We start from the raw sequence: 13,727 nt of genomic DNA on the forward strand, positions 1-13,727 counted from the left end.
ACTTTTAATGAGTTAAGTGAAAGTTATTGAATGTTTCTTGCATGTAACTGAAGCCTGCAGGTTAATGGCTCCACAAAAGGAAATGGCAGGTTTAGCCTGCTTGGACCCAGGAGCAGCTAGAGAGGGACATCAGAACAAGTCTAACTTCACCAGTACCACCATGGCTGAGGACACAGGGGGGAAGGTACCATGGTGCATGACCCTACTACATGAGAAGGTTCATCATGTTATACAGATTGGTGTGGCCCAGTCTGAAAACCTCCCTCTAGACACTTTAAATGGTCCCTAGTAGATCTAGAAGGATCTGATGGTTGTTAGCACTATGTTTGGCTCAGTGGGGTGGGCATCATATTGGAGGATGGTAGTGAAATTGTAATCCCCTAGTATTGTGATCCCTCTTTTTACAGGAGTTTTTTTTACATGTTCTATTTATAGCTGTAAATTAACCAATGATATCAAGCCACACCTGGCCATGATTACAGACACCTGTGTGTGTCCTTTGACACAATATAATCTGGTGACACACAGTGTTTGTTATTATACCCTGATGAAGACAACGTTCTGTTGAAACGTTGGTTATTAGGTTGTTAAAATATTGCATCTGAGCTCCTAGAGTGTGGGGGCTCTCCTTTGTTATTTCAAGTGTTCTACTCCGTTAGCCAGCACCTTGCCTGAACAGGTGTGCATTTCTTTCGCCTCCAGGCGAGGAAATCCCTCACCTGTCAGTTTGAAGAGGTGAAGAAAGACCAAGAGATCTGTGTGCTTCAGGAGGAGCTGACAGAACTGACCATTTCTCATTATGAGGATGTGGTCAGAGGTCAGGTAGGAAGTAGGAACTTCTCTGTACTGTATATTTCTGAGTTCTGTGAGAGTATTGTAGCTCATGTACTGATCAACAAGTTGTGACCTTTGTTCATTTAATAAGGTTTAATGGGTATACATACAGACATACTGATTACCACTAACTTTAACATTGCCATCTATCCCTCTATCTCTGACACTAACTACAGTATAAAAGTGATCTAACTTTAACAGTGTCATCTATCCCTCTTCCTTTGAACCATAAAGGTTGACTAATATTTACAACAAGATTGATCTTGTTTAGGGACAATACAATTATCCTACCTAGACTATAGTAGCCTACAACACCACAATACAATGATCCTACCTAGACTATAGTAGCCTACAACACCATAATACAATTATCCTACCTAGACTCTAGTAGCCTATAACACCACAATGCAATGAGTAATTGCATTATTGTTTTCAAGTGAGTACAAGATTTTACTCTAGGCTGCAGTGAAAATGTCATCCCTTAAGATGGCGCCGGAGAAGAAGGCTGACGTTTTACGTGTCCCCAACCTATTGTGTTTTTTCGTTCGTTTCTTTGCGTTGTTTGTAACTTATTTTTTAAATTTATTTCATACATAATGTTGCAGCTACCGTCTCTTATGACCGAAAATAACTTCTAGACATCAGGACTGCGATTACTCTCCACGGACTGACAGAATCCTTTTTTTCCTTTCACGAGTCTGATGAGCCCAACGTGAATGATTTACTGCTCTCCCGGGAACGGGCCCAGATCCCCGTGATTTGCGTGAAGAGAAGGTGGAGAAAAAGGGGCCGGAGGGCGGGCTGCCTTCTGAGAATTCGTAGGCGAACGAATAAACCCCCACTTCCTTCCATTCTGCTTGCAAACATGCAATCTTTGGAAAATAAAATCGATGACCCACGCGGAAGATTAAACTTCCAACGGGACATTGAAAACTGTATCTTATGCTTCACGGAGTCGTGGCTGAACAACGACACTATCAACATACAGCTGGCTGGTTATACGCTGTAACAGCAGGATAGAACAGCGGCGTCTGGTAAGACAAGGGGCGGTGGACTATGTATTTTTGAAAATAACAGCTGGTGCACGATAACAAAGGAAGTCTCGAGCTATTGCTCGCCTGAGGTAGAGTATTTCATCATAAGCTGGAGACCACACAATTTACCTAGAGAGTTTTCATCTGTATTTTTCGTAGATGTTTACATGTCACCACAGAGTGAGGCTGGCACTAAGACCGCATTGAATGAGCTGTATTCCGCCATAAGCAAACAAGAAAACGCTCACACAGAGGCGGCTCTCCTAGTAGCCGAGGACTTTAATGTAGGGAAACTTAAATCAGTTTTACCAATGTTAGATTCTGGGTTAAACATGATACATCAGAAGTAATACTATAGTATCCGATGAGTAATGTAGACTGGTTTTTACATCAGAAGTTAATGGTTATCAGTAGGAGCCAGATGGCTTTGGAATGTGCTGAGGGGAGGCAATCACATACATTTACATTTAAGTCATTTAGCAGACGCTCTTATCCAGAGCAACTTACAAATTGGTGCATTCACCCTATGATATCCAGTGGAACAACCACTTTACAATAGTGATTGCTATAGGTGATAGGGGTGGAGAGCTTTGGATGAGGCATCAAGGGGGTTCAGGTCAGGTCACCTTAAGGGAGAAGGAACAGTTATTACCCCATCAATTCGTCTTCCTGTCGAACCATAAAAGATGTAAGGGTTGGAGAGAAGGAGGAGTGTTGTTGGAAACATGTTTTGTCTAATGCAGCTGTATTGGTCCTCCGGGAAGAATTCAACTTGGTTAAGCTTTCATAGTTTCCGTTGAGTTTTTTACTCTGAGAATTAGAACCTAACACCAAAATTCTATCAGCATGTTAAATGTGCAACCAGAGGGAAAACAATTCTGGACCACCGTTACTCCACAAAGAGAGACGCACACAAAGCTGTCCCTCACCCTCCATTTGGCAAATCTGATTCTAATTCTATCCTCCTGATTCCTGCTTACAAGCAAAAAATAAAAGCAGGAAGCACCAGTGACTCGATCGATAAAAAAGTGGTCAGATGAAACAGATGCTAAGCTACAGGACTGTTTTGCTAGCACAGACTGGAATATGTTCTGGGATTCCTCCGATGGCATTGAGGAGTACACCACATCAGTCATTGGCTTCATCAATAAGTGCATAGATGACGTCGTCCCCACAGTGACCGTACCTACATACCCCAACCAGAAGCCATGGAATATAGGCAACATCCACACTGAGCTAAAGGCTAGAGCTGCCGCTTTCAAGGAGCGAGACTAACCTGGAAGCTTATAAGAAATCCCGCAATGCCCTCTGAACAAAGCATCAAACAAGCAAAGCATCAATACAGGACTAAGATCGAATTGTACTACACCAGCTCTGACATTCGTCGGATGTTGTCACGTCCTGACCAGCAGAGGGAGCAATTGTATTAGTTTTGGTAAGGACGTGGCAGAGATTTTGTGTTACGTGTGAGTTGGTTGGACTCCCAATTGAAGGCAGGTGTGTTGAGTTGCCTTTGATTGGGAGTCCTATATACTAGTGTGTGTTTTTCCTTGGGGTTGTGGGTAGTTGTTTTTGCACTGCGTTTTGTGTGCCTGCAAAACTGTTCCTGTCGTGTTTATTGTTTTTTTTCCTGTGGATGCTTTACTTGTGTTTATTAAAAATATGAGTATCCACATTCCCGCTGCGCCTTGGTCCATTCCTGACGACAGACCTTACAGATGTGGCAGGGCTTGCAAAACATTACAGACTACAAAGGAAAACACAGCCGAGAGCTGCCCAGTGACACGAGCCTACCAGACGAGCTAAACTACTTATATGCTCGCTTCGAAGAAAATAACACCGAAACATGCATGAGAACATCAGCTGTTCCGGAAGACTGTGTGATCACGCTCTCCGCAGCTGATGTGAGTAAGACCTTTAAACAGGTCAACATTCACAAGGCCGCAGGGCCAGACGGATTACCAGGACGTGTATTGCGAGCATGCGCTGACCAACTGGCAAGTGTCTTCACTGACATTTTCAACCTCTCCCTGTCCGAGTCTGTAATACCAACATGTTCTAAGCAGACCACCATAGTGCCAGTGCCCAAGAACACTAAGGTAACCTGCCTAAATGACTACCGACCCGTAGCACTCACGTCTGTAGCCATGAAGTGCTTTGAAAGGCTGGTCATGGCTCACATCAACACCATTATCCCAGAAAGCCTAGACCCACTCCAATTTGCATACCACCCCAACAGATCCACAGATGATGCAATCTCTATTGCAATCCACACTGCCCATCTGGACAAAAGGAACACCTATGTGAGAATGCTATTCATTGACTACAGCTCAGCGTTCAACACCATAGTGCCATCAAAACTCATCAATAAGCTAAGGATCCTGGGACTAAACACCTCCCTCTGCAACTGGATCCTGGACTTCCTGACAGTCCGCCCCCAGGTGGTAAGGATAGGTAACAACACATCCTCCACGCTGATCCTCAACACAGGGTCCCCTCAGGGGTGCGTGCTCAGTCCCCTCCTGTACTCCCTGTTCACTCATGACTGCACGGCCAGGCACGACTCCAACACCATCATTAAGTTTGCAGATGACACAACAGCCTGATCACCGACAACGACGAGACAGCCTACAGGGAGGAGGTCAGAGACCTGGCCGTGTGGTGCCAGGACAACAGCCTCTCCCTCAACGTGATCAAGACAAAGGAGATGATTGTGGACCACAGGAAAAAGAGGACCGAGCACGCCCCATTCTCATTGACAGGGCTGTAGTGGGGCAGGTTGAGAGCTTCAAGTTCCTTGGCGTCCACATCACCAACAAACTATCATGGTCCAAACATACCAAGACAGTCGTGAAGAGGGCACGACAAAACCTTTCCCCCTCAGGAGACTGAAAAGATTTGGCATGGGTCCCCAGATCCTCAAAAGGTTCTACAGCTGCACCATCGAGAGCATCCTGACCGGTTGCATCACCGCCAGGTATGGCAACTGCTCGGCATCTGACCGTAAGGCGCTACAGAGGGTAGTGCGAGCGGCCCAGCACATCACTGGGGCCAAGCTTCCTGCCATCCAGGACCTATATAATAGGCGGTGTCAGAGGAAAGCCCACAAAATTGTCACTTGTTGTATTCGGCGCATGTGACAAATAAAGTTTAATTTGATTTGCTAATGCTGTTCACGACAGACACTTTGTGTTCCGGGACTGTTCCGGGGGTGTATTAATTAAGGAAACCGTTTACAATTTAAGAACCAAACGGAAACAGAGTAAAACTAAAGTTTATATTCGACAAATTCAGCTAGGTCCCACCCCATTTAGTTTGTTTCCGTTAAGAAACGTTTTGCAACAGAATTGGCATAATGAATATGCCCCAGCAGGACCATAAAACAAAACAAATAAATGATTTAACTCTCAAACTACCTACATATTTTACATGGATTATACCGTTCCGGGGTCATTTTAACACCAGAATGAAATTATTGGAAAAAGCGACAATCAAAGCCAAATATGAATATATTTCTTACCAAAACATCATTAAAATAAAATAAAAATAACCAAGAAAGACTGTAATTTTAGCAAAATTAGGCTACAGCTAATTTAAAAGTTAAAACAAAAACACATGTTCCGAAATACAATCCACATCAGTACTAAAATGCTGGTTTACCATCATTTATTCACTTTTCAAACCACAAGATCTAGTATATAGTAGATAATTTCATATGCAATGAACAACATTTCCATGAAAAATGGGCGAAAAGGGACAGATTTTTGTTGTTGTTGATAATCTACATATATTTAAAATTAACTTCACAAATGACATCCTGAAGATGGTGTGAGACACCTGGTAGACTAAAGACACTCTTAACTAGCGGAGCCAAGACCCACAAATGTTAGACTTACTGGAGCCCTCCAAACTACCAGGAAACCAAGCAGGTCTAATGCACTATAGAGCTCATTACATTACCCACACTCACAGTGGAGTGATGACTGGGGAAAATGGCTCTAAATCAGCATATTAACAACTTTGTCCCAGTGCTCTTTTTTAATCAATTATGCATTGCAAACAAATTGGATTTGCAAGTCATAAACGTAGACTCTTTATACAACTTTTAACCCAATTCACATTTAATTTTTGTTGGTTGGTAACTCAATTAAATATCAATTAGAACTGAAATTTCAGCTGACATCTCTGCCCAGTAATAAGTGTCGGGGAAAAGTACCCACTTTTCATACTTGAGTAAAACTAATGATAACTTAGAAAATGACTCAAGTAAAAGTGAAAGACACCCAGTAAAATACTACTTGAGTAAAAGTCTAAAAGTATTTGGTATTAAGTGTACTTAAGTATCTAAAGTAAAAGTATAATTTCAAATTCCTTATATTAAGCAAACCAGACAGAACGATTTTCCTGTTTTTATTTACGGATAGTCAGGAGCACACTCCAACACTCAGACATCATTTACAAACAAATAATTTGTGGTTTAGTGAGACTGCCAGATCAGAGGCAGTAGGGATGACCAGGGATGTTCTCTGTTTAGTGAGTCCACCAGATCAGAGACAGTAGGGATGACCAGGGATGTTCTCTGTTTAGTGAGTCCGCCAGATCAGAGACAGTAGGGATGACCAGGGATGTTCTCTGTTTAGTGAGTCCACCAGATCAGAGACAGTAGGGATGACCAGGGATGTTCTCTGTTTAGTGAGTCCGCCAGATCAGAGGCCGTATGGATTCCTAGTGATGTTCTCTTAATAAGTGTGTGAATTGGACCATTTTCCTGTCCTGCTAAGCATTCAAAATGTCACGAGTACTTTTGGGTGTCAGGGAAAATGAGTCAAAAGTACATTTATTTAGGAATTTAGTGAGGCAAAAGTAAAAGTTGACAAATATAAATAGTAAAGTACAGATACCCCCCAAAACTACTTAAGTAGTAGTTTAAAGTATTTTTACTTAAGTACTTTATACCACTGTCCATTTGATAAGGTTTGATGGGTATACAGCCATATACTGATTACCACAGCAGTACTCTACCTTTGACCCTAACTACAGTATAAAACTGATCGAACTATAACAGTACCCTCTATCCCTGACCCTAACTACAGTATAGAAGTACTATCCCTGACCCTAACTACAGTATAGAAGTACTATCCCTGACCCTAACTACAGTATAGAAGTACTATCCCTGACCATAACTACAGTATAGAAGTACTATCCCTGACCCTAACTACAGTATAGAAGTACTATCCCTGACCATAACTACAGTATAGAAGTACTATCCCTGACCCTAACTACAGTATAGAAGTACTATCCCTGACCCTAAGTGTTCTAACTTCAAAATGGCAGTATGTCCCGCTGCCTTTGAAGCATAAAGGTTGACTAAAATTGAAACTAAAACAAAATTAAAAAGAAACAAAAAAGTAAAAACTTAACTTCAAGTCACAAGACTCTTCAAGCTTAAACGGATACCCGAACCAACACAGCACCACTCACATCTAGAATTAAACTGTTAAACTAAAATTAACTTTGCTCATCTGACATGTTTCTGTGTTTCTTTGTATTGTAGGCCTTGAATGATGTCCTCATCCAATTCTCTTACTTTGTCTAAAATGTAAACTAAAATAGAACATCTCTGATTGAAAGACAACCTGCTGTAAAATGTATACTGAAACTGGCATGAATTAACGTAAAATTAAATAATTAATTAACCCATAGAGACAGAGGGGGCGCTGTTTCGCTCCCTCGGATGCTTTCTCCGGTTAGATACATTCAGCCTCTTGCGAATAGAAAGACAATTATGAACCACAGAGAAATGATAGAAATTATTTAATGTTGTCCTTTTTTTCTTGGTACATTTTTTGGCATCTAGGAATACACACCATTGCAATTAAGTAACTCACTGTGTGTTACATTCCCCAACGAGAGTAACTAAGAAATTAACCGTGGACAACCAAAACCTGAAGTTTTAAAATGGGTTCTGAAAAGCAAACATGCTGGCCAAGCAAACTCGAGTAGGGTGTTAATACATACAGACCATAGATGCCCACTAGATTTGCCTGATAACAGACAAATTACAAGAAAATAACCCACACCAACTTAGGTTAGGGAGTGAAAATAAACATGGAGCAAACCAAACAGGGAGACGCAAGATAAATGGTTTTGTTTAACAACTTAGAACTAAACATTGGTGTTGCTTTTCCAGCCTCTCTCATGCCAACCAGAGCACTGGGCCAGCCACTCTTAAATATCACCCCTGCCAGCAAAGGTGAAACTAACATCTGAATAACAAGACAACAGGTGCAACACATCCTGACCAACGAGAATGATTCCAATCAAGGCTGGCCACACCCAAACTGTCCAACCTCAAATGAAAATCAAGCAAGAAAATCAAGCAAAACCCCAATGCCTATAACACTGTGAATGTTTTAAATTAAAATTGTCAAAAAGTAACAAAAATTGCTTCTTAGCAAAGAACAATTTCTTAAGCAAGAATTTTGCTAGGACTGTCTGAGAGTGGTCTGAGTGGGTAACCTAGCTGTTATTGGCAGAGAATTTTGGAACTCTTTCTTATTGGTCTATTAACTAATTTTGGCATGCCTGGTGATGTCACCAGGCATGCCAAAACTACATCCCACCAAAACAGCTCTTACATTAAAAGGGCATTATCGTCATTTTCACAATTTCACATTATTATTTTGACATCATACATTACTAACGTCCTGTTATTGTAATGGTGAGAGGTTAGCATGTCTTGGGGCGTCTAACTTTCTCACTCATCATTATTCACGATTCATTCAGGATTATCCGTAATCATGGAAGAATCCCCATTAAAGGGGAATGGAAACACTTTAGGAAGTAAATCCAAGCAAAGAGATGTACTCAAACCACTAATACTAAACATGTTCATTGAACATAAAAACATCTCTATAGTTAGTATTTTAATCAGCGACAAGGTTAATTGTAGCTATTGCCATAGTAACAACTGACGCCAGAGCGTCACTGGCAGGAATCATTAATTGTCTGTGGTAATTGATTTTTTGCGTTGAGAGTGAATGGAAGAGAGTGAGGTTAGGTGCAGACAACGAAGATGGCAAAAACAATTCAAACATGAACTATATGGCGTCCTAAATCCTAGTGTTTCCATTCCCTTTAATGTAAAGGTGTTTAGAAACATTTCATTCTTATATACAATAAAAGTGACTTCAAAATGACACAATACATGATTTACCATTCATTTCTACTGGGCACAAAATAATCTGAAACACAACCAAAACAAACAAGCTTGTTGTAGTCATTGTGTGCTATGAATAGGGGACCAAATACTTTACTGTATACTTTTTATACACATACAGCACCAGTTAAGTTTGGACACACCTACTCATTCCAGGGTTTTTCTTTATTTTTACTATTTTCTACATTGTAGAATAATAGTGAAGACATTAACACTTTGAAATAACACACATGGAATCATGTAGTAACCAAAAAGTACAAAATACATTTTATATTTGAGATTCTTCAAAGTAGCCACCCTTTGCCTTGATGGCAGCTTTGCACACTCTTGGCATTCACTGTATTCAACAGTCCACTCCAGATAAGTACACTTAATAGTAAAAATGCAGGTGCAAATGCATTGCAGTTCATAAGTACTGGATTCATGTAATCTCCTACCTATACTGTATCTGCATGCTCCAGTTTTACAGCCTTCTGGGTATCTGCATGCATTCATGGCACTTCATCAGAGTTTAGTGGATGCTGACTGTCAATCAGTTACAACATTACCAGGCACATTCTCTGCTGTTTTCACTCTGGAAAACAAGAAGCAAACAAGTCAATCATTTAGTTAGTAATATTATAAAGTACCAGTATTTAAATATTCTTTCCATGACCAAAATTAAAACACAAAGCAGACCGAACTCTTTTGTACATTAATAACCTTCTGAATGTAAAATATTGTCTGCTATAGCTTGTAATATAAATGCATGTGACTGCATGACAACATAATGATGTTTGTTTCCTAAATTAGGGCTGTTTTCCTAACAAAGTTAAATCAGCTTTGTGTTTTGTTTCCTTGTCACAATACTAACGAGCATCACAATACTGTTATAGTCCCATCCCTAGTATAAAGTCATCTTCATTACTCAGTTATTACTATGATAGTCTGAAATATTGAATCTAAATGGATAACGTACAGGGAGTTACTGGTGACTTGTAGAGGTCCCGTTTCTTGCACAGGAACCTATGATGTATTACACAAGTTAGGATCGCTATAGCAACTAAAGCAGACTAAATTACAATAATATTGGATTCTTTATCCATACAATTAACAGAATTGTTCACTCACTACAAATAATTTTTCAGGAAAAACTAACTTTGACAATGGATTTGATTTCATAACAATGTTATTAGAGGGTTTATATTAAAACTTCAAATTACTAGGATTTGGATTTCAAAACATTTTAAACAATAGAAAAGTTAAATAGAATAACTTACCTCACAGAATTCATGCAGCTCTGAAAGTTCAGTAAAAAGAGTCATATTAATAGAAGCAAAACAAACTAGTTAAGATGGTGAGGAAGGTATTAATGCAAATAAATATAGACTGACCTTTCTTACGTTTAGCTGAAAACACAAGAGTAATCAGATTAGTAGGGTAAAGACAACTCACCATGAATTGCATGTGTATGTATTAGAGTAGCAAGTTACATGACAATTACATGCTTTTAAAGAAATGACTCATTTAAAAGAGAAATAAAGTTATATAAACAAAGGACTAACCTCATGCCAGGTAGAAACAAAACAGTACAGCTACTAATAATAATAATAATAATAATAATAATGTTGGAGCTATTAGAGTGGTATGGCTCCTTGGTGGCACTTTGTTACAAATAACATCTTGTCTAGAATTTCCATCTTCAGTCTTCACGCGTCCCATTGCTGCACAACTGCAGAGTAAGAAACACATAAACACTTATTTAATTATGCAGGTCAACTACAGCATATTGTAATGTCAGGTTTTATATGGATTAATGGTAAATCCATTTCAATTCAATCACTTTTTGACAGCATCCCATTTGATTTAATCATAAACTTTCCATACATATTTGCCTATAGAAGATGTGGTTATAAAGTTACTTTTTGGATCTGAATGACAAAACATTCAGCAGATGAAGGTGCTCAAATTTGACCCATTTTGCATAGCCCATCATACCATGAGACATCCATGTCTTCATCACTGGAAAAGATAAACGCTTGAGTTTAATCATTTCTTGAAAAGAAAGTTGTGATACCTTCCATGCCTCGTTTTTCCCCCCAAAATGATAAAATAGTTTGAAACCCCTGTTTGTAAGCTTTTAAATTATATCAATCTCAATCATTTATCTTTTCCAGTGATGAAGACATGGATGTCTCATGGTATGGTTGTAAGGATCGACGCTGGTAGAGATGAGAAGCAGGTACAGAGAGACGGAGAGAACGGAGAGAACATTTAATTATCAACGGACATGGAACGGAACAGGACAGAACAGCGTCTGGACAAGAACGCAAAACGACATTAATGGGAAGGGAACAAACGGGGAAGCAGACAGTTATAGACGGGGAAATCAACAAAGGGAAAGAGTCCAGGTGAGTCCAATGAGCGCGGCTGCGTGTAATGATAGTGACAGGTGTGCGTAATGGGGCGGCAGCGTAGCCTAGTGGTTAGAGCGTTGGACTAGTAACTGAAAGGTTGCAAGATTGAATCCCTGAGCTGACAAGGTACAAATCTGTCATTCTGCCCCTGAACAAGGCAGTTAGCCCACTGTTCCTAGGTCGTCATTGAAAATAAGAGTTTGTTCTTAACTGACTTGCCTAGTTAAATAAAAATAAGGGCAGCCTGGTGCCCTCGAGAACCAGAGAGGGGGAGCAGGTGTGACAATGGTGGGGTATGCAAAATAGGTCAACACCTTTTATCTCTTGAATGTTTTGGCATTCAGGTCCAAAAAGCCACTTTCTGAGCACTTCTACAATGGGCAAATATGTATGGAAGGTTTTGTTCAAAAGAGGTGCTGTCAAAAAGTGAATGAATTCAAATGGATTTACCATTAAGCCAACCTGTAATTATATTGTCAACCATTATCTGGTTGCCAGAACATAATTTATAGATTGCTATCAGAGCATTGATCCTGCTTTGTGAAATATAATATCATCAATGTCACCATTACTTTTAAAGAAAAAAGAAACCTAAAGCAATTCAACAAACTCTAGAACACAAACGATGACCTACTCAGTCCAAGCAGTGCAGTTCACACCATGTTGTGAGTAAAAGCCATGCTGACACTCCTCACACATGGTATCTGTTGTCTTTGTTCCTATAAGGTGAGAACAAACAATGTTCTGTTCAAAAGTAAACAACTGAGGTGATGGTGAAGTCAAAATCACCTGAGGTATGACTTCACTTCAAAAATAAACCAGTTATCAGAATTATAATGTCCTGTACGATATTTATCCTCTACTTCATACTTACCAGGTGATTTAGTACTCTGGCCAGGTGAACAGTGTGTATGTTCTACTGCAAAGTTACACTCAGAGTTGGATGAGTAGCTTCTACAGTAGTATCCATCTAGAACGTCGCAGACTGTGTTACTTGTTGGTTTGCATTCTGTCAGAGTGAACAGGCCCTGTCCTGGAAAATATCAGGGTTGATTCATTTCAGTCAGAGGACCACTTATGAGAAGGCACCTCATACCCTTTTCACACTATTGTGGTGACCTGAAACGTAAGACACTGGCTCAGATATTTTCTATTTTACTTTCCAGTTGGTGGATGCAGAACCAAGCCAGTGCCATACAACTCAGCTCAGCAGTGAAAAGGGGATGATGTCTACTGCTAAAAGGAAAGATGGGAAGGTTTGGAAGAAATGTAAATGTACCTGGGTCACAGGGACTGCAGGGAAAGCACTTGGTTAGACCATTGGCCTCGTTCATGAAGGTCCCTCTGATACAAGGTATGCAAGATGTGCTGGACTCTATTGTACAATCTCTGCGGACCACCAAGCCTAATCATAGAAAATACAATTTATTAAAACTTATTGAGACGTCACATATTTTCTTTAAAAGGACAGTTTTCCACTTTTTAACATTATATTCACTATCTCCACAACCATACCAGAATGTAGTGAAAAAGATAGAAGAACGTGTCTTAAGAAAACGACACCCTATGATGTCACAGGGGGGTTATAAAAAATGTAAACACAAAGATGCAGAGAGCTATGTTCCATGAAACATGCCTCTTATTTACAGCATGAGACTGAAATACTGTATTGTGTGAGATTGTAGGCTACCCCCCCCCCCCCTTGTTTACTGTTAACGTATTTCTACTACCCGTTGTGTGCAATTGTAAAAAAATTCATTTTTAAAGATGAAGCATTCATTTACATTACCTTTATTACACATTGGGCAGCACTGACCATCACTAGTTTTATATTCTGCTGGACCACAATCCTTTCCAAGTACAAGCACCAAATGAAAACCTGAAACAACATAAAATATGTATAGGCTAAGTGGCAGTTTGAAGTGACTCAAATACATTTTTTTGGCATGTCCAATTATAATCTGTTATTTTTCCTGCAGTCTAAACAGCCAAAAAGCACATGGTATCAGATATTTCAAGACACATTTCAAACCACCTTCGTAGGTGGTTTGAAGTCAGATACAAATCTGTGACTTGTGTCTGAACGTTCAAATCTGATTTATTTCAAGTCGTTTTTAGACTGTAATTTTGGCATATCTTGTTGCTTGCTAGCTACTCGGACAGTTTGACAAGAACATGTGGTAGCTAATTAGCTTTTTAATTGGGCTCCCAAGTGGCACAGCGGTCTAAGGCACTGCAGCTCAG

At 39.9% G+C, this 13,727-nt stretch overlaps 1 protein-coding gene across 1 annotated transcript; it reads right to left on the reverse strand.

The window, feature by feature from the left end:
• Positions 1-9,331: 9,331 nt before the first annotated feature.
• On the reverse strand, positions 9,332-13,672 carry LOC115165390 (tumor necrosis factor receptor superfamily member 14-like). Its single transcript, XM_029718485.1, has 9 exons — positions 13,273-13,672; positions 12,763-12,888; positions 12,358-12,516; positions 12,118-12,202; positions 10,632-10,798; positions 10,461-10,475; positions 10,347-10,366; positions 10,046-10,092; positions 9,332-9,661 (listed from the first exon to the last, which is right to left on the reverse strand). The coding sequence occupies exons 1-5, from the start codon at positions 13,418-13,420 to the stop codon at positions 10,633-10,635; spliced, it is 684 nt and encodes a 227-aa protein (XP_029574345.1). The 5' UTR covers positions 13,421-13,672; the 3' UTR covers positions 9,332-9,661; positions 10,046-10,092; positions 10,347-10,366; positions 10,461-10,475; position 10,632.
• Between the last annotated feature and the right edge of the window lie 55 nt (positions 13,673-13,727).

Source organism: Salmo trutta, chromosome 28 (assembly GCF_901001165.1).
Source record: "Salmo trutta chromosome 28, fSalTru1.1, whole genome shotgun sequence".
Taxonomy (NCBI): Eukaryota; Metazoa; Chordata; class Actinopteri; order Salmoniformes; family Salmonidae; genus Salmo; species Salmo trutta.